The sequence below is a fragment of the Carcharhinus amblyrhynchos genome, chromosome 9 (genome assembly GCF_965287045.1).
Source record: "Carcharhinus amblyrhynchos chromosome 9, sCarAmb.v2.hapA, whole genome shotgun sequence".
NCBI lineage: Eukaryota > Metazoa > Chordata > Chondrichthyes > Carcharhiniformes > Carcharhinidae > Carcharhinus > Carcharhinus amblyrhynchos.
In genome coordinates, this window is record NC_137332.1 from 20,938,468 (window position 1) to 20,962,229 (window position 23,762).

Here is a 23,762-nt window from a genome sequence, read left to right on the forward strand (position 1 = left end):
TTCCAGATTGGTAAAGAAAATCACAGGCAGGACATATTTTGGAAATGTTATTCAACAAATTCCTTTTAATCTGTGATAAGGAGATGACAAAACATTGTTGTGAGAAATTATGAAGAATGTTTCTGATGATGCCTCAAAGCATTTTCAGTTCTAATATGCTACCCAGTGACATGACTAATAGGCATAACCATCCTTCTTGTCATTGCAGATTATGATAGGCGAGGGCATTCTTTACTGTTGTCTGACTAAAAGAAGAAATGGAATCATTTCTGAGGCCAACATCAACGCTGGTGGCTGTAACTTCAACTCCTTCCTCAGGCGAGCTGTCAGATTTGTTGGTGGGTTCAAATACTGGTCACTCAGGTTCACATATCATTGAATAGAAAGAGTTTGCTTTTCAGAAGATCTGATGTGTGATTACTCATGCATTTCTATTTACTCCCCTGCTGAAATGAAAATGCCATTCAGCTTTAATATTGTTACCAACTCATGTAATTCAGGAATGGAGCGTGTAATCTTAACTGAAGCGGTACATCTTTGGTTCTAACATCTGCACTGCGTTTTAAAAAAACCCAACACACTGGTATACAATTTGGTGGAATTGGGAAATGACCACAATGAATATAAGTTTGAATGGAAGGATATTTAGATATATGGATGGCACGGTGGCACAGTGGTTAGCACTGCTGCCTCGCAGTGCCAGGGACCTGAGTTCGATTCCCGGCTTGGGTCACTGTCTGTGTAGAGTCTGCACATTCTCCCCATGTCTGTATGTGTTTCCTCCAGGTGCTCCTCTTTCCTCCCACAGTCCAAAGACGTGTGGGTTAGGTTGATTGGCCATGCTAAATGGACTCTAGTTTTGGGGGGTTTAGCAGAATAAATATGTGGGGTTACAGGGATAGGACAGTATTGTTGTCGGTGCAGACTCTATGGGCCGAATGGCCTCCTACTCTGCTGTAGGGATTCTATGATTCAATTTGCATTTACTTTTCAAAGGCTATAGCAATAATGAGGTGCATTTCCATTCCCCCTACCTACCCCCAGAATGGTTTCTAGTGGCTAGCTGGAGGAATGTGCCTGCTCAGGAGATTTAGTCCATTTTTAAGGACCTGTGATAACTCCCACGATCTGCACGGGGAATCATTAATTAACCTCCCAGTTGGGCTCGTTGAATACAAGCTCTCTGAGGATTGGTAATGAGTCATATAGCAGGCCCTGTATAAAGCAAGACCCGGAGAGGCTCCATTAACCTTTTAGTGCTGCTCGGGACCTATTGTGTTTCACCACAAACTGGTGGTTATTGTTTGTTTTTATTTGTGCAATGAAAGCCCAGTTCCTTCACAGCCAACTCCTGGAGTTACTATGGGATTGGATATCACTTAACTCAGGTCAGCTGGGGCTTGAGGCCAGAAATCAAGTGGCTTGTGTGTAACCCATGAGCTGGAACGATGTGGTCCGGGGGAAGGTGGTCTAATGGACTGAAGGCTGGTGGGAGAGATACCAGAGCATCATTTAGGTTCATGGAAGTGGTAGGTTCACCCCTACTACTCCCCAATCCACTAAACTACAAAGGAACTCAACTTGTGCATTAGTTTCAGCCCAGCTAATACTGCCTGGGTCACTTAAGGCCCACACTGCGGAAACAGTGCCCAACAATGGCACTGGGGTCTATCAACATCTTTTCCTGATCCATCCGTTTTTAACTTGTTCTCATTCTCTGGCTGCGTACCGAAAGGCACCTTGTCTTGTCTCAGAAGTGAACAGCATAAGCTCACATTCTGGCCATTGAATTACAATCCTGTTTGGGACGTCCATTTTACATTTAAACCTGATAGATTACCTCAGAAATCCCAGCTCTTTTCAGTGCTAATAACAGGAAATCTATTACCAGCCAGCAAGTGAAAATAACTCTACGATATAAATTATGAATCAATTTTAAAAGAGCTATTTATTACATTCAATATACAAGTTTCTGTGTCTCACCCATCGGCTCCTTTTCACAGTGTTTGGTGATCATTTTGGGAGGTTGTACCATCCCAGCACCAAGCGCAACAAGCTTTGATAGCTATCGAGTTACAAAAAATACTCGATTGTTAATTGTGTCCTTTTAAAATCAGCTCGAGATTGTGGAGCACAGTGTGGATAGCACAAAAGCTCCTATTGAAAATTAAGATTTACTCACAGTGAGATATTCTACTGGATGTAACAGCAATATTTAATTTAAAAAATCTCTAGGTTTGATGTTTAAATTTGCATTCCTATTATAAAAGCAAAATAATCATAGAATCGCTGGAGTACAGAAGAAAGCCATCTGGCCCCTTGAGCCTCTGATAGAGTATCTTATCCAGGCCCTTACCCCCACTCTGTAACCTCACATATTTACCCTGCTGAGCCCCTAACCTACATATCTTGGGACACTAAGGGACAATTGAACATGGCCAATCCACCTAACCTGTACATCTTTGGACTGGGGGAGGAAACCCAAGAAAGCATGGGGAGAAAGTGCAAACTCCACCCAGACCATCGTCCTAGGCCGGAATTGAATCTTTGTCCCTGGTAAGGCAGCAAAGCTAACCACTCTGCTACCGTCGTCTTGGTACATGATTTGCTTGTGACATTGCAATGATTTATTGACAGCACAGTGTTTTTAAGTTGCTTACTCAAATACCACATTCCTGTTTGGGGGGATTACTTCCAGTTCAGGATATGTGATCATAAATAAAGATCTGAGTCTCAGAGGCACATTTCAAATTGAATATTGCATAGATATCATTATGTATACAATCATCGTAACTCTAATGATTAATTAATGCACTGAAGCTGACAAAATTAATTTTATTCAATCAGGCTTTACATTGAGCACTGCTGAAAAAAGTGACATGTTATCAAAGCTTTTCACCTTGCACTCATCAGGATCGCTTGCAAGAAATCATCATCAATTGATAGGGAAATGACATTTTATACTACCCAAGAAGAGAGTGCCAAGTGATAGGCAACTGGACACTGATTGCTGGACGTGTTGCCATGGCGAATACAGCATGGAAGAGAATTTGACCCAAGCTGGGCAGCTGCTGGGTTGCATTCTCCGTGACAGCTCCTCCACTTGCCAATCAATCAGCACTGTCTCTTCAGGCAGTACAAATTGGTGTTTCTCTATTAGTTTGGTAATTTCTTGTCAAAGCTATCCTGATGAGTGAAAGACAAAAAACTTTGGCAGCACATCTCTTTTTTCAGCCATAGTCAAATGCTATAGTATCAAATCATAGCAAACATAGAAACATAGAAGATATGGGCAGGAGGAGGCTATTTGACCCTTCAAGCCTGCTCCACCATTCATTACGATCATGGCTGATCATCCAACTCAAGAGCCTAATCCTGCTTTTCTCTATTCCCACCTTTGATCCCAATCACCCCAAGTGCTACATCTAGCTGTCTCTTGAGTACATTCAATATTTTGGCATCAACTACTTCCTGTGATAATGAATTCCACAGCTCATCACTATTTGGCTGAAGAAACATTTGATTGTATCGAACTGCTTAGCTTGCAGGTTCATGCTCCTGACGCTTTAGGGTAGAAATTTGCTTCAGGTGGTAGTGAAACATAGACAATATTGGATCAGCTGACCATTATACATAGCTCCTGATACTGAGCTCCGCTGCACTTGAAATTAGGTGTGAGGTGTTGCTTGGAACAGGCACCGCTGCCCGAGATTAATTTCTATCTCTTCAACTTTATTTGAGCCAACATTAAGAGGGAGAATTATCTGCATGCCATTTAACATACAGATTAAGATATAAATATATACAAGCAAAATCTTTTGTTTCTTTGTGTAGAATATGATTTCGACTTTTTAGCTGAGTTTATACTTCAATTATTACTGTTAATAAGAATCATAGAGACAGCATTTTATTAACCCATTTGCTGGAAGTGTTATTATTCTGTGAAAATATATTGATAGAAACTGTATATTCAACTTAACACAGTTCATCAACAGATCCAAAACTCTCAAATTCTCTCTGGTATACTGATTGGGCTAATTACGTTCCTTAATGGTACGCATATTTTCTAGCAGCTTTGATATTTTTGGCATTAATTTGTCACTATTTGGGATTAACAGTCTTGTACCATATGATTCTGAACTAGCAGCTGGAGATAAAAATTATCATGCTAATTATTTTTGATTTCTCTTGAGTGTTTCAGGAGTTCATGTGTTTGGCCTTTGTGCTACCGCACTCATCACTGACATCATTCAGCTGTCAACCGGGTACCATGCCCCATATTTTCTTACCGTGTGCAAGCCCAATTATACAGCACTAAACACTTCCTGCGAAGAAAATCCATATGTTGTGGAGGATATCTGCACAGGATCCGACCCTGCTCTCATTAACGCTGGCAGGTTAGCCTTTACACTTCACTTGCTGTATGACGAAAGAGTGGCTTGTTTATTCTGCGCTCAGTTTGGGAATGTGTTTAATCAGTGCATAACTTCAGCAATAGCATGTTTGATCACGGCGCAGAAGCCCAAGGCAGTGTTCACCAACCAACTTGCAAGTGAAGGAATAAAGGTTTAAAGCACCCTCAGATGAATTAATCGCAGGGCTCTTTATTATCTTAAAAACTGACCTCAGTCGTCATCTCAGAGTAGCATTTTCATGTAATGCAAAGTATATTTATTAGTCACAAGTAGGCTTACATTAACAGTGCAATGAAGTGACTATGAAAACCCCCTAGTCACCACACTCTGGTACCTGTTTGGGTACACTGAGGGAAAATTCAGCATGGCCAGTGCACTGAACCAGCTTGTCTTTTGGACTGTGGGAGGAAACCAGAGCATCCGGAGGAAACTCACGCCGACATGGGGAGAACATGCAAAGTCCACACAGACAGTGACACAAACCAGGAATTGAACCTAGGTCCCTGGCACTGTGAGGCAGCGGTACTAACCACTGTGCCACCGTGTAGCCAGCTGCCATAAGAGGCTCACCTCTCATCATTTCCAACAGTTATAACTGGATTACTCATGCAAATCAGGACTTATTCTATAATGTGGGCACACATGCCCACCAGAAATTCCTTAGGAACCTCACCTCATTCCAAACTGCATTGAAACAAGTGGATAGCATGGTGGTACAGTCGTTAGCACCACCATCTCACAGTGCAAGGGACCTGGGTTTGATTCCTGGTTTGTGTGGAGTTTGTACATTCTCCCTGTGTCTGCATGGGTTTTCTCCAGGTGCTCCGGTTTCCTCCTACAGTCTGAAAGACGTGCTTGTTAGGTGCATTGGCTATGCTAAATTCTCTTTTGGTGTACCCAAATAGGTGCTGGAGTGTGGCAAAGAGGAGATTTTCACAGTAACGTCATTGCAGTGTTAACGAAAGCATACTTGTGACTAACAAATAAACCAACTAATTAAGTGGACACGTCTCCTTGACTTATTCCCCAAAAACTTTTGTATTCAACAATAAAACCAGAAAATTGCTGGAAAATCTCAATGGGTCTAACAGCATTTGTGCAGAGAGAATAGAGCCCTCAAAATGTTAGCTCTATTCTCGCTCCACAAATGCTGTCAGACCTGCTGGGATTTTCTAGCATTTTCTGTTTTTGTTTCAGATTCCAGTGTCTGCAGTATTTTGCTTTTACTTTTGTAATCAGGTCTATTCTGCAAATTACAATTAGATGTTTTACACACTTTGCTGAAAATCATTGCACTGACCTTTGTATTAGACAGCAGTATTGGAAAGGACAATCGGTGGGATTTTCCAACCCTTCCCATCTTAGCTGAACCCCCACAGCAGGTTCCTTGGTCTTGTGGCCAGTGAGCAATGCAAATGACCAGTGACTTTGGCAGGACTGGAAGATGCCGACCACCTCTGGAAAACACACTGCGAGATGGGGTGGAAAGTCCCGGCCAATATCTGGATTTATTAAGACGCATTCAAAGTTGCTCAGGTGACATAACATGTTTGATAGTGTGAGGGCACGTCTTGTCACTGCAGCTGAAATTGGAAATGTTTGAATACACTACACTCCACACATACAGTGACCGAGGTCGGAATTGAACCTCGGTCCTTAGTGCTGTGAGGCAGCTGTGCTAACCACTGCACTACTGTGCCACCCCATTATGCGGGAATTTATCAAAAGTTCCTGAAAACCAAATACACCACATCCACTGGTTCACCTTTATTTACTCTACGAGTAACATCCTCAAAAACTCCAGTAGGCTTGTGAAACATGATTTCCCTTTCATGAATCCACGTTGACTTTGTCTAATCCCATTGATAAGTAGCCTAATGTTGCTCTGCTTATAAACAACTCTAGTATTTTCCCTACAACTGATGTTAGGCTAACTGGTCTGCGATTCCCAGCTTTCTTCATCCCTCCATTTTTTAAATAGCAGGTTACATTTGCCACCCTCCAATCTGCCAGGACTGTTCCAGAATCTACAGAATTTTGGAAAATGACAGCCAACACATCCACTATTTCCATGACCTTGGTACCTTTAGTACCCTGTGTTGTAGGTTGTGAGACTCTGGGAACTTATTGGTTTCCAGTCCAATTAATTCCTCCATTTTGTCAGTGATACTAATTTCCTTCAGTTCCTTCTTCTCACTGGACCGTTGATTCCTTAACATTTCCATGAAGTTCTGGAAAGAAAGAATAAAAGTAACTATTTAATTGCTCCACCATTTCCTTGTACTCTATTATAAATTCTCCTGTTTTGGATTGTAAGAAACCCACATTTATCGTCACTATTCTTGTTATACACTTATAGAAACTTTTATGTTACTTGCAAGTTTACTCTCATATTCCATTTGCTTTTAGACTTAGCAATAAAATTATATCCAATTTTTCTAAAAGTTCCTAGCAAACTTTGTTTCGACACTTGCGACAGTAATCAGAAGCAACAATAGACTGACAGTTTTGTTGTCTCTGCTGTTGCTGGAAACCTTGCTGCAAACATTTTACTTTGCCATTCAAATACTAATTGTCAAAATTGAAAATAAACACTGACATACTGCCTGTCTGTTGTGATTAAATCCGAAGTCTGGGTGTTGAGTAATGTGCACAATTACACACAACTACTTGAAGTAATTTATGGCAGCAACATTCTTTCATTTATAAATCTTAAATGTGAAACTCCATAATTGTTAGAATGCAGTCAATCTTCCTCATCAGTAATCAAATATAAATAGTATTACTTCTGCAAATTATGACGGGGATTAAATTATAACTATATTACCAAAGAGATTTACTGTCTGTGCTGATCAAGTTTAGTTTCTGTGCATCTCTGCTCACTGGGAAAAGCTCCCTTAAGGTTTTCCTTCGACAGGGCATGGTTTCTGCTTTACGACAAATCATGATGGCAGTTTACGCTGAGCTGGTTAATGATGGCACTTGGTTTGCCTGTTAATAAAGGCCAATCGTATTGCTCAATGTTTATATCCCTCATCCAAGCTGTAGCATAAGGTGTGTACATGTTGACATGTATTCAGTGGGTCCAGAAATGCAATCCAATTTCCCTAGGAATACATTACTTGAATAACAGCTCTGGCTCTCTGATCCCTTCCATCAATTTTATAATACGTATTTATATAAGATTAAGAGGTTTCAAGTGCTTGCAGCTTTGGCTGTTGATACTTTAAAAGGGCTGGCACTTTCATTGAGATGAGCTGTTTCCTGTCTGCTAGTCAATTCTCAATCCATGTCAATATATTTTCCCCAATTCTATGAATTCTTTGCACATTAATCTCTTGTAGAGTAGAATCATAGAATCCCTACAAAGCAGAAGGAGGCCATTCGGCCCATCGAGCCTGCACCAATAAAGTCCCCACCCAAGCCCTATCGCTGCATTTTTGTACCAAAGTAGAAATCCTCACCTTTATCCACATTATACTGCATCTGCCATGCAGATGCCCACACACTCAGCATGTCCAAATCATACTGAAGCTTCTCTGCATCCTCCCCACAGCTCACCCTACCCATTCACCGTTGCATCATCTGCAAATTTGAAGATAATACATTCAATTCCCTCTTCCAAATCATTAATATATAATGTGAATGGTTGAGTCCTAGCACAGATCCCTGTGGAATCCCACTAGTCAATGACTGCCAATCAGGAAAAAAACTTTAATTTACTTTGTCAAAATTCTTCATGATATAAAACACCTCTTTCAGCTCTCCTCTGCCATAAGGAGAACAGGTCCAGCTTTGCTAATATGTCCATGTTGCTGAAGTCCCTTATCATGGTACCATTCAGTATGCCTATTCTACACCAACTGTGTTTTATTGTGTGCATGTGACACGTGTGTATTATCCCTTCAAAGTTGTGCTGTTTAGCCTAGCTTGCCTACTCTCATTCTTTGCGTGAATTTCCTAAATATCCTATTTGTCTGTTCACTTAACCAGCTGGTTTACCTGAACTTTATTAGGGTCCTCCACATTGTTCACTGCATTTCTGAGTTTTGTATCATTTACATATTTTGACATTATGACCTAAATACCCAAGTCCAAGTTAGGAACAATTAGCATAAAGAGCAGTGATCCATATACCAATCCTTGAGGAACACTACCTTCCCTCCAGGTCACTACTTACTCTCTACTTTATGTCCTTTAATTAATTTATTTAATATCCAGACTATTATTATCTTTGTAATCCTATGGGCATCAACTTTGCTGAAGCCTATTCTGTGGTGCCATATCAAAAGCCTTTTGAAAGTCCAAATATGCAACATCAATTACACTCGCCTCTTCATATTTTGTCCTATCCATTATTTGTACCAGCTTCTCCTATGCTGTGATTATTAGTGACAATAATTATCCTGGGACCAATCCCTGCAAAGCTTTATAGTTGATAGTTTCTAATATTGATTAGTATGTTTTGTTTGAAAATCATTGTATTTTAGCAGTTATGGCACAAGTAATTTTGTGATTGTAAAGTACTTGGAATAATTTGAAGATATTAAAGACACTACAGGAAAAAAAGTTTTTTATTAATCACTAGTGACACTGTTATAGAATTCCAATTAAGCTACTTGAAATAAGCTATTCTTTGGAAACCTACAGTCATCTTTAATGTGTTAAGTATACTTGAATATAATAAACTCTCAACATTATCCTTATTGTAGGTTACCTGTGCTGTAGGTTTTTTAAAGAGACATACTTTTTTGGCATGCAGAATGATTCTGCACTTTTATAATTATGCATATGAAGTAAAATGTGAAAAATACACAGAATGATACATAATTTTTTACAACCCCAGGGCAATATTGAGGATATAGCAAAACACAACAACATGGAAATAATTTTAGAAAATATTCTTTCATGGGATATAGGTGTTGTTGGCAAGACCAGTATTTGCTGCACATTCCTAATTGCATTTGAGAAGCTTGTTCTCTGCTACCTTCATGCCTTCTGATATAAGTATGCCCATAGTGCTGTTAGGGAAGGAGTTTCAAGATTTTGGTCCAGCGACAGTGAAGGAAAGGCCGTGCAGTTCCAAGTCAGGGTGATGTGTGACTTGAAGGGGAATTTGTTCCCATGTTTCTGCTGCCCTTGTCCTTCTAGGTGGTAGAGGTTGAGGGTTTGGAAGATTCTGCCGAAGGAGCCTTGGTGAGTTGCTGTGATGCATCTTATAGATGGTGTGCACAGCTGTCACTGTTTGTTGGTAGGGGACGGAGTGAATGTTTAGGGTGATGAACAGGATATCTACCCAGCGGGTTGCTTTGTCCTTCTTGAGTGTCAGTGGGGCCACTCTCATCCAGGCAAGGAGAGAGTATTCCATCACAATCCTGACATTATGCCTTGTAGATGATGAACAGGCTTTGTGGAGTTAGAAGATGCATTACTCACTATTGGTTTCCTAGTCTGTGACCTGCTTTTGTAGCCGCAGTATGTATATGGCCAGTTCAGTTCAGTTTGTGGTCAATGATAATACCCTGGATGTTGATGGTGGAGGACTCAGTGATGGTAATAACATTGAATGTAAAGAATGTCTATCACTTGTTGGAGCTAGTTATTACCTGGCACTTGTGTGAAATGTTACTTGTCACTTACTAGCCCAAGCCTGAATATCGTTCAGATCTTGCTACATTTACACACACGCTGCTTCAGAATCTGAGGAGTTGCTTATGGTACTCAACATTGCACAATCAGAAGTAAACTTCCCTACTTACAACTTTATGATGGAGGGAAGGACGTTGATGAAGCAGTTTTTTAAAGTTTATTTATTATTGTCACAAGTAGGCTTACATCAACACTGCAATGAAGTTACTGTGAAAATCCCCATACTCTGGCATCTGTTCGGGGATATTGAGGGAGAATTTAGCATCGCCAATCCACCTAACCTGGAACACCCGGTGGAAACCCACGCAGACATGGGGAGAACGTGCAATCCACCTAACCTGCACATATTTCGGAAACTGGAGCACCCAGCGGAAACCCAAGCAGACTCGGGGAGAACATGCAGACTCTACACAGACAGTGACCCAAGCCAGGGATTGATCTTGGGTCCCTGGCACTGTGGCACAGTGGTCAGCACTGCTAACTGCAGATGGTTGGGCTCAAGGCAATAGTCTGAGGAACTCCTGCAACCATGTCCTAAAGCTGAAATGTTTGGTCTACAATAACTACAACCATCCCCTTTTGTGCTTGGTTTGATTGCAACCAATGGAGAGTTTTCCCATGGATTATCAGTGATAGCAACTTAGAGATCTGTGATTCCATACTCTGTAAAATGCTACCTTCACGTCAAGGGCACTTGCTCTCCCCTCACTGGTGTGCATTTTGCATGTTTCCCAGGCTTGTAACAGCTGCCAAGAGGTGGAGATTATAGTGGGGTGTCCTTCATTAGAGTAGCTCTGCAAGTGTGCCCTATGCTATATTGGATTGGGTGCTTGATAGATGTCAGTGGCAGTTGCTTAATACAAATGCAGACCTCACTTAAATTTGTTATTACAGACCCAGTGCCTGAATCAGGCCCCTATTGTGAAATTGGTATCCATGTATGCCTGCAGTGACTCTTTTTTAATCCGTCGGCAAATCATTGTAGGAACAGCTGGCAAGCAGTTTTCTGATTTGAGATGTATAGGGATCCTTAGGGTAAGTCTGGTTAGTTATCTTAGGCTTCTAGAATGCTTTAGGGCCAAGTTATACTGACAGGTATTTGTTTGCAAGACAGTTCTGCACAGTTAGTTTATGGAGGGACCAATCACTTTCAGTAATTCTACCCAGTCTCACTTGCTGAATTTGGAACTCTGCTGGGTTAATCCTTGAGGTTCCTAAATCAGGGGCAAGAACTGCAACAAGGAAGACAACCAAAGATGCCATTAAAGCAGCCACTAGCTTGCCATGTGATGGGCTGAGTGGGACAGGACTGGTGCAGCACAAACCCATCATGACCATTGCTGAGAAACTGGGTACAGACCTGTGTTAGATGTAGTCACATACAAGCTGAATATCAAACAAATGGAAACTCCTTCTCTTGTAAAACCATGCTGGCCCCTGATGAGTTGTATGCAAGGGCCACGCATGTGTAGGGTTGAATAATGTGTTCCACGATCGGGGGTATTTCCCATTTCATAGAGCGTGTTTTGGAGTGTGACGGCATTGAGTCACAATGTCATCACACCAGTTTACAATAATACCAAACGCAGGTGGGTCAGAAAGCCAGGAAACAGCCAGCATTAGTTAAATGGCAATTTAACACCCAATTGAGCCAATCAACTTCCTAACTAACTGGAATAATTGGTCAAAAGGCAGCAATGGGCCAGATTTTACCAATTGGAAGCTAAGGGCCGGATCCAGATGTAAAAGGGATCCAAGCCCAGAATCCCCATTCCAGCGCGCCCATACGCTTTTTGCCAGTTCCGATCCAGTCCGCGCTGTGGGACGGGGCTTAGCGCTGCCAGAACGATCGGAGCTCTGAACTGAGCACGCACAGTTCGAAAAAAAGATCTGAAACAGTGCGCCCGGGCGCGAAAACAAAAACAGAGAGCTGGGAGTGTAGGGGTGGGAGGTCTGGGGGTGGTGGTGTGGGGGGCGTTGGGGGGGGTGGGGGGGGCGCGGCGATGGTGGGGGTCTGTCTTCCAGCAGGTTCGGATTGCAGGGTAGCGGGTCTGCCGGGGGTGAGGGGGGGGGCCCCTACCTCCCAGGGGGTTCGGATTGCAGGGGGCGGGGGTTTGCAGGTCTGTTAGGGCGATTAGCGGGGGGTATTCGAGCAGGATGGGCTTCAGAGATAGCAGCGCGGATGCAGAATGGATCTGAAGATGGTAAAGTGGCGTTTGGCAGTAGCGTTGGGCACGTGGTTTATTAAGTCGATTTAAATGCATGCTAATGCATTTAAATGATCGGACCGCCTGATCGGGGCGCAGACTGGATCCGTGCCCAAATCGGGTGTTGTTAAAGGTGCGATCTGCTTGGTTTCGGGTGCAGATGGTGTTGCAGGCCTGACGCCTGAATTTTTGGTAAAATCGGGCCCAATATGTCTTCAGGGTGAGACTTAGACCATAAGATTGTAAAATATAGGAGAAGAATTTGGCCATTTGGCCCATCGAGTCTTCTCCACCATTCAATCGTGACTAATATGTTTGTCAACTCCATTCTCCCACCTTTTTCCCTAACCTTTGATCCCCTTATTGATCAAGAAACTATCTATCTCTGTCTTAAATACCCTCAATGACCTGGCCTCCACAGCCTTCTGTCAATGAATTCCACAGATACACCACCCTCCGGCTGAAGAACCTGCTCTCATCTTGATTTTGAAGGGCCGCCCCTTTATTCTGAGGCTGTGCCCTTGGATCCTAGTCTCTTCTACTAATGGAAACATCTTCCCCACGTCCACAATATCCAAGCATTTCAATATTCTGTAAGTTTCAATGAGATCTCCGACACGTTTCCTCCTCTTCCCAGTTCTATAATTGGCTGATCTTCAACTGCATGCAGGAGGGCATAGAGGCAACCTGTCTGAATCTAAGGACAGTTTTAACCCTTTTGGCATGCCACACCCCACACTCCAATGGTGCAGATCCTTGCGCATAGAAATACGTCATTAATGTCCAACTCCTCAGTGTCTAAAAGTTGAACACTTATGACATTTTGGTACCTCTGAAGATTGAAATGGTTGTCAGACAAAAGATCAAACTAATAGACTACAAAACTCATCAGTTTTCACAATCCACAGTTTGTCCTGTCCAATAAGCATATGATGGATCACCTGATACTGACCTATGCCAATTGCAGTTAATTGGTGACAATTAGCTTTATTATTAAGCGTGAGACTATAGCAGATCCGGATATCGGAACACAGTCAACTTCTAGGTATGGAACCAGTGTGTTTTACTCAGCCCGTAGCCTGTGATGGAGCTGCACCTATGGAAGTTAAGCAATGTGAGGAAAATCCTAGTGACCGTTCCTCCTGCTCAGATGATGAATTATTGATGGCTCACAAACAATGCATCTGTCACCTTGTCTGATCACCATAAGTGTGGAAACTGACAGCAAAAAGGAGAGATGTTGCCAAAATTCAACTGTTGGCTGGCTGAGAAGATAGTGAGCGGGGCAAAAAAACAGGTTTGTGCCCAGGAAGGGGACAGCATCTGTGGGTGGTGCCAAACAGGTCTGAAACTCTTAGAATTTTTTGGTAAGTATTTGGTAATACTTTTCACTGTGTTAGTACATGTGACAATAATAAATCAAATCAAATCAAGGAAAGGAGAAGGCGCACAATGTGGTGTTACGGTCCACAGCTAGGATGTAGAGAAAGATCAGCTTAGTATATGATAGGTGCTTCCAAAAGTCTGATGACAGCAGGGAAGAAGTTGTTCTTGAGTTAGTTGTCCTTCAGTGGCCTTTAGGGAAGGAAATCTGCCTCCTTATCTGGCCTGGCCTACATGTGACTCCAGATCCACAGCAATGGTTGACTATCAAATGCCCTCTCAAATGGGGGGCAGTTAGGGATGGGCAGTAAATTCTGACCCAGCCAATGATGCCCAAATCCTGTGAATGAATCAATAAAATAGGTGCTGTTGGGCTACCACAACTGGCATAGTGCTTTCAGTTGTGTGATAAGAAGTGAATGGGAAAACGTTGAATTGCTGCCTTTACCCTGTCCACATCATAGGTCACTTTCAATAGATGAGATTTAAAAATTGATATTTAATGACGGAATTACCACTAAGTGCTATCTAATGCTTTCTATGCTTTTAATATTGAAATAAACTAAGAGGATCCTTGTTCTGGTTCATTTAGACTGCTTAGACAAATGCCTCATCTTTTTGATAGCTGTCAGATGGAGTTAAGCATCTTTAACTCAGTTCCTGATGAACTTATTTCTAATAATTTGCACATTCCTACTGTGAAGAGCAGGAGAGGGGAAGAAATACTAATCTAGGAATTGTCGTGCTGGTAGATTAAAGATGCCCTTCTGTAATTAGCACTAAGATATATTACACTGTTGCCTGAAGGGAGCTTTTGATTCAACTTAACCAACAATTTCCTTTTCTGAGGCGTGATGAGTCCAAAATAGGCTGATCACCATCATTCTCTTTTGTTAACAATTTACAGTTACATAGAATGATAGAAACCCTACAGTGCAGAAAGAGGCCATTTGGCCCATCGAGTCTGCACTGACCACAATCCCACCCAGGCTCCATCCCCATATCCCCACATATTTACCCGCTAATTCCTCTAAGCTACACATCTTGGGACACTAAGGGTCAATTTAGCATAGCTAATCAACCTAACCCACACATCTTTGGACTCTGGGAGGAAACTGGAGCACCCGGAGGAAACCCAAGCAGACACTAGGAGAATGTGCAAACTCCACACTGAACCCTTTAACTCGGAAAATCACCTCAAGGCAGATCATGGAGGTTTGACGGGAATGGGCATTGAGTCAAAGGAGGGAGATGAGATGGGGTGAATGAAAGGGTGGGAAAAGAAATGGATTTTAAGCAATATCTTAGAAGAAAGGAAGGAGCGAGAGGCAAGGAGGTTTGGGGAGAGGATTCCAGAAACCAAATGGACAGTGCAAACATAGCTAGCATTTGTGAAGGTTGAAAAAGGGAGATGCACGTGAACAACAAGTGTGAGGAGGGAGGAGGGGGAAGGGATGGTAACGGAGATAGTGGGTGGGATTTACGGCCTCAGGCAAAGTGGGAAGTCAACAGGGGTTTCTGTTGTCAGCCCTCGCCCATGCTGATTCCATGGCAGGTGAGATGATAGAGTTCCGGTCAGTGTGACCAACAGCCAGTGTAGGTTCGCAATAGTGATGATGAAATAACGATGAAATAAGCAGAACTTGATGCAGGAGAGAATATGAAAAGCTGCTGGAAGAATTGGAAATGATGGCGAGTGGACAATGGGAGGCAGGCAAGCAGAATGTTTCCCACTTTAATGGCCCCTTTCATCATTTTGCTGATGATTGAGAGTAGACTGATGGGGCTGTAAGTGGCCAGGTTGGAGTTGGCCTGTTTCTAGTGGACAAGGCATCCCTGGGCAACGTTCACATTGCCAGGTAAATACCAGTGTTGCAGTTGAACTAGAACAGATTGGCTTGGGATACAGCTAGTTTTGGAGTACCTGTCTTCTGTACTATTGCGAGAATATTGTCAAGGCCCACAATCTTTGCAGTATCTGATGCCTGCGGCCATTTTGTCTTGTCATGTGGAGTGAATTGCATTGATTGAAGAATGACATTTTGATGCTGGAGACCTCAGAAGGAAGCCGAGATGGATCATCCACTCAGCACTTCTAGCTGAAGATGGTTGCAAATGCTTTATTGATATACTGAGTTCCTGCATTATTGAGAATAAGAACATCAGAACTAGGAGCAGGAATAGGCCATTTGCCTCCTCGAGCCTGCTCTGCCATTCAATAAGATCATGGCTGATCTTTTTGTGGACTCAGCTCCACTTACCCACCCACTCACCCTAATTCCTTTACTGTTCAAAAATCTACCTATCTTTGCCTTAAAAACGTTCAATGAGGTATCCTCAACTGCTTCACTGGGCAGGGAATTCCACAGATTCACAACCCTTTGTGTGAAGAAGTTCCTCCTCAACGGTGCTGGGGCCTCAGCTATTTACCATTTATATAGATGATCTGGAGGAGGGAACCGAGTGTAGGGTGTCGAAATTTGCTGATGACACCAAAATTGGTGGAAAGGCAAATTGTGCGGAGGGTGGGGAGAGCCTACAGAAGGATCTAGATAGGCTGGGCGAATGGGCCAGGAAATGGCAAATGGAATTTAATGTTGGCAAGTGCGAAGTGGTCCATTTTGGTAGGAATAATGGTAGGAAGGATTATTACTTACGTGGAGAAAAACTGCATCAGACGACGGTGCAGAGGGACCTTGGGGTCCTTGTGCATGAGTCGCAAAAACCCAGCTTGCAGGTGCAGCAGGTGGTCAGGAAGGCGAATGGGATGCTGGCCTTTATAGTGAGGGGGATTGAATATAAAAGTAGGGAGGTCTTGCTGCGGCTGTATAGGGCATTGGTGAGGCCGCAGCTGGAGTACTGTGTGCAGTTTTGGGCGCCGTACTTACGCAAGGATATTTTGGCCTTGGAGGGAGTGCAGAGGAGGTTTACTAGGCTGATGCCGGAGTTAATATTTTTAAGACGCGGGTTGATGGGTTTTTGATAAGAGAGGGGATTAAGGGTTATGGGGAGAGGGCGGGAAAGTGGAACTGAGCCACGACAGATCAGCCATGATCTTATTGAATGGCGGGGCAGGCTCGAAGGGCTAGATGGCCTACTCCTGCTCCTATTTCTTATGTTCTTATGTTGAGGGGGTTGAGCTATGAGGAGAGGCTGAATAAATTAGGCTTGTACTCGTTAGAGTTTAGAAGAATGAGGGGAGATCTCATTGAGACGTATAAGATGATGAATGGGATGGATAGGATAGAGGTGGAGAGACTCTTCCCGCTCAGAAAGGATAGTAGGACTAGGGGGCACAGCCTCAAGATAAAGGGGGGGGCGGTTTAGAATGGAGTTGAGGAGGAACTTCTTCACTCAAAGGGTGGTGAATCTCTGGAATTCTCTGCCCGTTGAAGTGGTGGAGGCTGCCTCGCTAAATATTTTTAAGACGCGGGTTGATGGGTTTTTGATAAGCGAGGGGATTAAGGGTTATGGGGAGAGGGCGGGAATGTGGAGCTGAGCCAAGACAGATCAGCCATGATCTTATTGAATGGCGGGGCAGGCTCGAAGGGCTAGTTGGCCTACTCCTGCTCCTATTTCTTATGTTCTTATGTTCTTATGTTAATCCTGGTTTCAGCTGCCAGTGGAGAAAAATCTCCCTGCTTCTACCTTATCTATTCCCTTCATAATCTTGTGTGTTTCTGCAAGATCCCCACTTATTAACTCCAATGCGTTTAGTCCCAGTCTATTCAGTGGGGATGGGAACATTCGTGGAGCCTCCTCCTTCTGTTAGTTGTTTAATTATCCACCATCATTCATGGCTGGATGTGGTTTGACTGTGGAGCTTAGATCTGATCTGTTGGTTAACCCTGTCTATTACTTGCTGTTTCTACTGTTTGGCACACAAGTAATCCTGTATTGTGCCTTCACCAGATTGGCACCTCATTTTTGGTTTGCATAGTGCTGCCCCTGGTATGCCCTCCTGCTTTCTTCATTTAACCAGGAATGATCCCCTGACATGATATTAATGTTAGATTGGTGGTGGGGAGGCGGTGGTATGCCAGACCATGTGATTACATATGTTCTTTAATTTCCTGGAACAGTTACAGTTGTTAGAGCCCATGTCATTTTAATTTACATTATTAAAAATAAATATAATGAAACATCAACACAATCGAAGTAGATGTGATGATCATCATTGTACAGCATGAAAGAATGCCCCTGATATCAGCAGTGGATAAATGACCCATATCTCAATATTGGCAAATCCTACCTTGGTTAATGCAAAATGAATTAATCTTAACGTGAATATTGAGGAACTTCGAGCTTTTAAAACAGGAGTGAATTTTTCATTGCTTCAGCACCTGCGGTCTTGGACTTTCTGGATCTGTAGAGGAATACGCAGTGGCTTATAGACAACCTATTCTAAATCATGTCAATTAGTTTATTCGTTAGTGTTGCAAATAGGCTTACATTAACACTGCAATGAAGTTCCTGTGAAAATCCTCGAATCGCCACACTCTCGTGCCAGTCCTGCATGGTGGCACAACAGCTAGCATTGCTGCTTCACAGTATCAGGGACCTGGGTTCAATTCCTGGGTTGGGTTACTGTCGGTGCAGAGTCTGCACATTCTCCCCATGTCTGTGTGGGTTTCCTCTGGGTGCTCCGGTCTCCTCCCACAGTCTGAAAGATGTGCTGGTTAGGTGCATTGACCTGAACAGGTGCTGGAGTGTGGCGACTAGCGGAATTTCACAGTAACTTCCTTGCAGTGTTAATGTAACCTTTAGCTGTGACTAATAAATAAAGTTGAAACTGCCCAGGTACACTGAGGGAGAATTCAGCATGGCCAATACAACTAACCATCACATCTTTTGGACTGCGGGAGGAAACCGGAGGAAACACACATTGACACGAGGGAGCATGTAAACTCTGCACAGACATGACCTGAGCCGGGAATCTAACCGGGGTCCCTGGTGCTGTGAGGCAGTAGTGCTAACCACTGTGCGACCGTGCCGCCCCACTGTCAACTCACTTTTTCTACTGAATGAGACAGAAAGTAGAAACTTCAGTATTCAGCAGCATCCCAGGATTGACATGTTTAACTGGTGGAAGCTTTAGAGAGAGTGCAAAGAAGATTCACCAGGATGTTGCCTGGTCTCAAGGGTGTTGAGGAGAGGTTGAATAAACTAGGATTGCTTTCAATGGAAAGACAAGAGGCTGAGGGAAGACCTGATAGGGGCCTTCAACATTATGAGAGGTGTATAGATAGGTAGATAGTCAGAGGCTTTTTCCTAGGGTGGAAGTGTCAGTTACAAGGGGGCACAGTTTTAAGATGAGGGGAGAATGTTTAAGGGAGATGTGCAAGGGAAGATTTTTGTTCAGGGTTGTGAGTGCCTGAAACGAGCTGCCAGAGGAGATGGTGGAAGCAGGCAGATTAGCAATGTTTAAGAGGCATCTGGATGGGTACATAAATAGGGATGGAATAGAGGGATACAGACCAAGTAAGGGCGGAAAGTTTCTTTTTGTTTAGTTAGGGCATCATGATCGGCACAGGCTTGGAGGATTGAAGGGCCTGTTCCTATGCATTATTTTGTTCTTTGTTCTCTTTGTTGTTTGCCAAAAAAAATGTTCAGATGCCACAATCTACTTGATGTCATAGCAAAGTGTTCTTTCTTGATGCATTCACGACAGCTCACCTTAAGAAGCTCATTTGAGAGACACTAAAGCTGTTTTCAAACACAGCTACTGAGAACAAACCCACAGATGCTTTCTGAATCATGTGTTTGCTTGCAGTTAGACCCACCACATGACAGTTCGCTGCCAGATAGCGTGGTGATATTTTCCAGCATTGACCTTTTTGGAATGTTACAATTGAAAAGTACTGGTGCTTGTTCAAAATCCGATATTTAATACAAGCAGACAGAAGGTTCAGTAATGCTAACATGGCAATGTGACATGTGATGTAAATAACTACACAGCCATGCAGAAAGCCAATAGGTCATGGATAACATCTCAGCTGGAAAGAGTTAGTGTTTGCTTATTTATGTGGCTGTAAGATGGAGGAGGCTGACAAAGCCAACAGAAATGCAGTGATTGAAAATGTCTTCATAATTAAACCACTATATTTTATTTCCTGGCAGAGAGACTTATTGAATGTCATGTAATAAAGATTTCACACGAAGAACAATTGCGTGTCAACTCAAAACTGATGACTTAAAAGTCTGCCTACTGTAATGGAAAAAATATTAACACCGCTTTTTATAGATTAAATCTATTCAATTCTCATTTCCCCCAAAAAAGTCAATTTAATGTCAGGCAACAAATGCAGAAGATCACTGCCATCAGTAAAATGTGCTTTAAATAATATATTTCTCTAGGTAGAAGAAATTCTTTGATGATTTGGTTTGATTTATTACTGTCATATACATTTGTAAACAGTGCAAAGTATTGTTTCTTGTGCTATACAGATAAATTTTCTGAGTTGTTTGTTTTTTTGTTAAAGTACACTGTTCATAGAGAAGCAGGGTGCAGAATGTAGTGTTACAGCCATAGCTAGGGCGTAGAGAAAGGTCAACTTAATACAAGGTAAATCCGTTCAAAAGTCTGATTGTAGCAGGGAAGAAGCCGTTCTTGAGTCAGTTGGTACTTGACCTCAAATTTTTTTAAATCTTTTTTCCCAATGGAAGAAGGTGGAAAAGACTATGTCCGGGGTGCGTGAGGTCCTTGATTATGCTGGCTGCTCTTCCAAGGCAGCGGGAAGTGTAAACAGAGTCAATGGATGGGAGACTGGTTTGCTTGATGGACTGGGCTTCATTCACAACACTGTAGTTTTTTGTGGTCTAGGACAGAGCAGGAGCCATTTCAAGCTGAAATAATGCTTTCTATAGTGCATCTGTAAAGGTTGGTGAGAGCCGTAGTGGGCATGCCAAATTTCCTCAGCCTCTTGAGGAAGTAGAGGTGTTGGTGGGCTTTCTTAACTATAGTATCGGCGTGGAGGAACCAAGACAGATTGTTGCGTATATATTGAAGAATGGAAGGCTGCCTTTGAGAAGGTAACTTGTGAGCTGAATTAGCACATTCTATGCTGTACTTCAGATAAAATGGAGCAAATGACACCAGTTGTAAAATATCAAGAAAACAAAATCTGTAAAGGATAAACTTAATTAGCTTTAGGACTGTTATTCTGCGCAGATTAATAGTTAATTGTCCAGTCTTATTATATGGCACAGGGAAATGCTTGGGCAAATTAGCAAAATTAACAACAGCTACAAAAAACTACTTAGGTGGTATATAATTCTGTTCAATGACACTCATCTGTTGAAGTGAAATTATTCTGCACGACGATAATGCCCTAATAAGTGACTAGAACATCAACAGCATAATTAAATTGTTGTTTTTCCTCTTTGCAGAAAATCCTTCCCATCCCAGCACGCTACCCTCGCAGCCTTTGCAGCTGTGTATGTTTCTGTAAGTATTCAGAGCCGTCTTGTGTGATCCACTGTGTTATAATCAGCACAGAGTTGAATCTGTCAATTAGTAATGAACTGTGAGTAAGATCTTGCTCCGCTATGTAGATTAACTGCATTCTCATTAGGAGGTGAAATGATCAGCGTGAAAATTAGAAAGAATTCAGACCAGAACATATGAAATTGATGGGTAGGAAAAGACCAGCTGGTTTATTGTGCTGAACCATCATAATTAAACACTCCTCCCTCCCCCGTCATCACAGCCATGTATTCTCGCAGGGGGAGACCAAAAAAAAAGTGCAGTCAATAAAAGAGAAAAACATATTCAGGAAAACTCCTCTCTGATGCCCCCCTTCCCCCCTGCAAATCAGAGTGGCAATGGTGGCAGAGTGTTTAGCACTGCTGCCTCACAGTGCCAGGGGCCCGGGTTCAATTCCGGCCTTGGGTCACTCTCTATGCGGAGCCTGCACATTCTCCTTGTGTGTGCAGGTTTCCTCTGGGTGCTCCAGCTTCCTCCCTCAGTCCAAAGATGTGCAGGTTAGGTGGACTGGCCGTGCTAAATTGCCCCTTGGTGTCAGGGGGATTGGCAGGGTAAATACGTGGGGTTACGGGGATAGAGCCTGTGTGGGATTGTTCTCAGTGCAGGCTGAATGGGCCAAATGGCCTCCTTCTGCACTGTGGGGCTTTTTTGATATTCTATGATTAAAACCATTCCAGCAGTTCACATGAACCAGGTATTATCCAGTAAGACTTTTGCCTTCTATTTGAAATGCACATTTCTGGACTGTGGGAGAAAACCGGAGCACCTGGAGGAAACCCGCACAGACATGGGGAGAAGGTGCAAACTCCACACAGACACGGTGACCCAAGCCAAGGTATCCAACCCAGGTCCCTGATGCTGTGAGGCACCAGTGCAAACTACTGTGCCATCAAGTTGCCCATAACAATGGTGTCCAACATGTTGCTCAAAGCCGTGACCCTGAGGTAAAGAGCCTCATTTTCGACTGACTGAGCTGGCCACCAGCTGGAGACTAACCAGTGATTTTTAAAGATTTAGAGTAAATCTCCTTCCTTTTGTAACCTACTTCCATTCATAAAGCCAAAGATCTGTTATAATTCTTTAACAGATTTCACAACTTGCCCTACAACTAAAAATGAGTGTATGTCTAACCCTGGGTCTCTTTGTTCCTGCACACCTTTTAAAATTGAATTAATTGCGCAAGTGATCTTTAAACTATGTTTTATATTGAAAGATAATTGGCAAGACGCAACAAAACTACATAATGTAAGCATAGGAACAATCTTATTATCCCAGTATATTTTGGCAAATGTATTTATGTAATTAATTATTCAATTCCAATTTACAACGATAGTTTCTTTAACATTATAAGGACAAGTCACGATGCTGTGCAATTTGACCTGTAGCCCTGATGTGATGCCTTGAGCCCAAAAGCATACAGCCACTTAATATGCTTATCTGAAATTCCTCCCTGTCCTATTTTAGCAAGGATATTAACTAGCCCTAAATAAATGGGCTACGATCTCCCTCGTGGAAAATGTTGGACAGAGGGACATTTATGCAAGAGATCATTGTACGTACTAGTCAAAAACATCATTAGAGACGAAGAGGGCCAAATAGTACTTCACAGTGACAAGGCGTTTAATAAATATTTAACATCAATATTTTCAGAAGAAAGCTTGGATGATATGAGCACTACTGGAGGATATGACAGAGGGCTAGTCAAAAAAGTAGCAAAAAAGTACAGTCCTAAAAAATTAATACGAATTAGCTGCAAATAGAATCTTCATGGGCTGAGATAGATTTCTTCAGCATTGTGGGATGCGTACTATGATAGTGATAATGGAGACACTAACCAGAATTTTCCAAAAAAGATTGTGGAAATTGGAATTGTGCTAAAGTACTGGACAGTGAAACAATTGTATCTTTGTTAAAAAAAATGCTCCTTAGCAGTTTCCAAATGTACAACCATGACCATCAAAAAGGATAAAGTAATAGATACATGGGAACACAACTACCTGAAAGATCCACTCACCATCCTCACTTGGAAACATATTGTCATTCCTTCACTGTCACTGGGTCAAAATCCTGCAGCTCCCTCCCTAACTAGAGTATGGATGCACCTACTAAATGGACTGCAGCAGTTCAAGGCAATAAAGGATGGGTAATAAACACTGACCTTGCCATCCCACGTGCATGAATAAAATATAAAGGGAAAGTCACAATATGGCTAGAAGGAGCAATGGAATTCTCCAACTGACAGGACACATATCCAAAGGAAGTGTGCTGAGTGTTCTTTTCAACTTACTTAGATAATTTGGATGTAGGTACTAGGTGAATAACATCAAAGTTTGACAATGACAGCAAACTAGAAGGAATGCCAAAAATAATATAGCAGGAAAACATTGATAAGGTAGCAGAGTATACACATGCATATTAAGACAAAGAAATGTAAAATGGACAAAATAACTAGACTTGAAATGGTAACAGTGGATGAACATTGAAATCAAGAGGTGCAAATATGCCTTTGAATGTTGGTACACAGGTCAGAAGTGCCATAAATAAGGCAAAAATAAGGATTCTAGCTTTGTTGGTAGAGACATTGAATAGAAAAATCATCAAGTGATATCAGTTACTGAACAG

At 42.4% G+C, this 23,762-nt stretch overlaps 1 protein-coding gene across 1 annotated transcript in view; it reads left to right on the forward strand.

Moving 5' to 3' along the window:
• plppr4a (phospholipid phosphatase related 4a) overlaps positions 1-23,762 on the forward strand; it is a 71,380-nt gene that overhangs the window by 39,027 nt on the left and 8,591 nt on the right. The window contains exons 3-5 of the mRNA XM_080196513.1: positions 209-338; positions 4,202-4,397; positions 21,044-21,101. Of these exons, the coding sequence (XP_080052639.1) occupies positions 209-338; positions 4,202-4,397; positions 21,044-21,101 (384 nt within the window). The remainder of the gene's footprint in view (positions 1-208; positions 339-4,201; positions 4,398-21,043; positions 21,102-23,762) is intronic.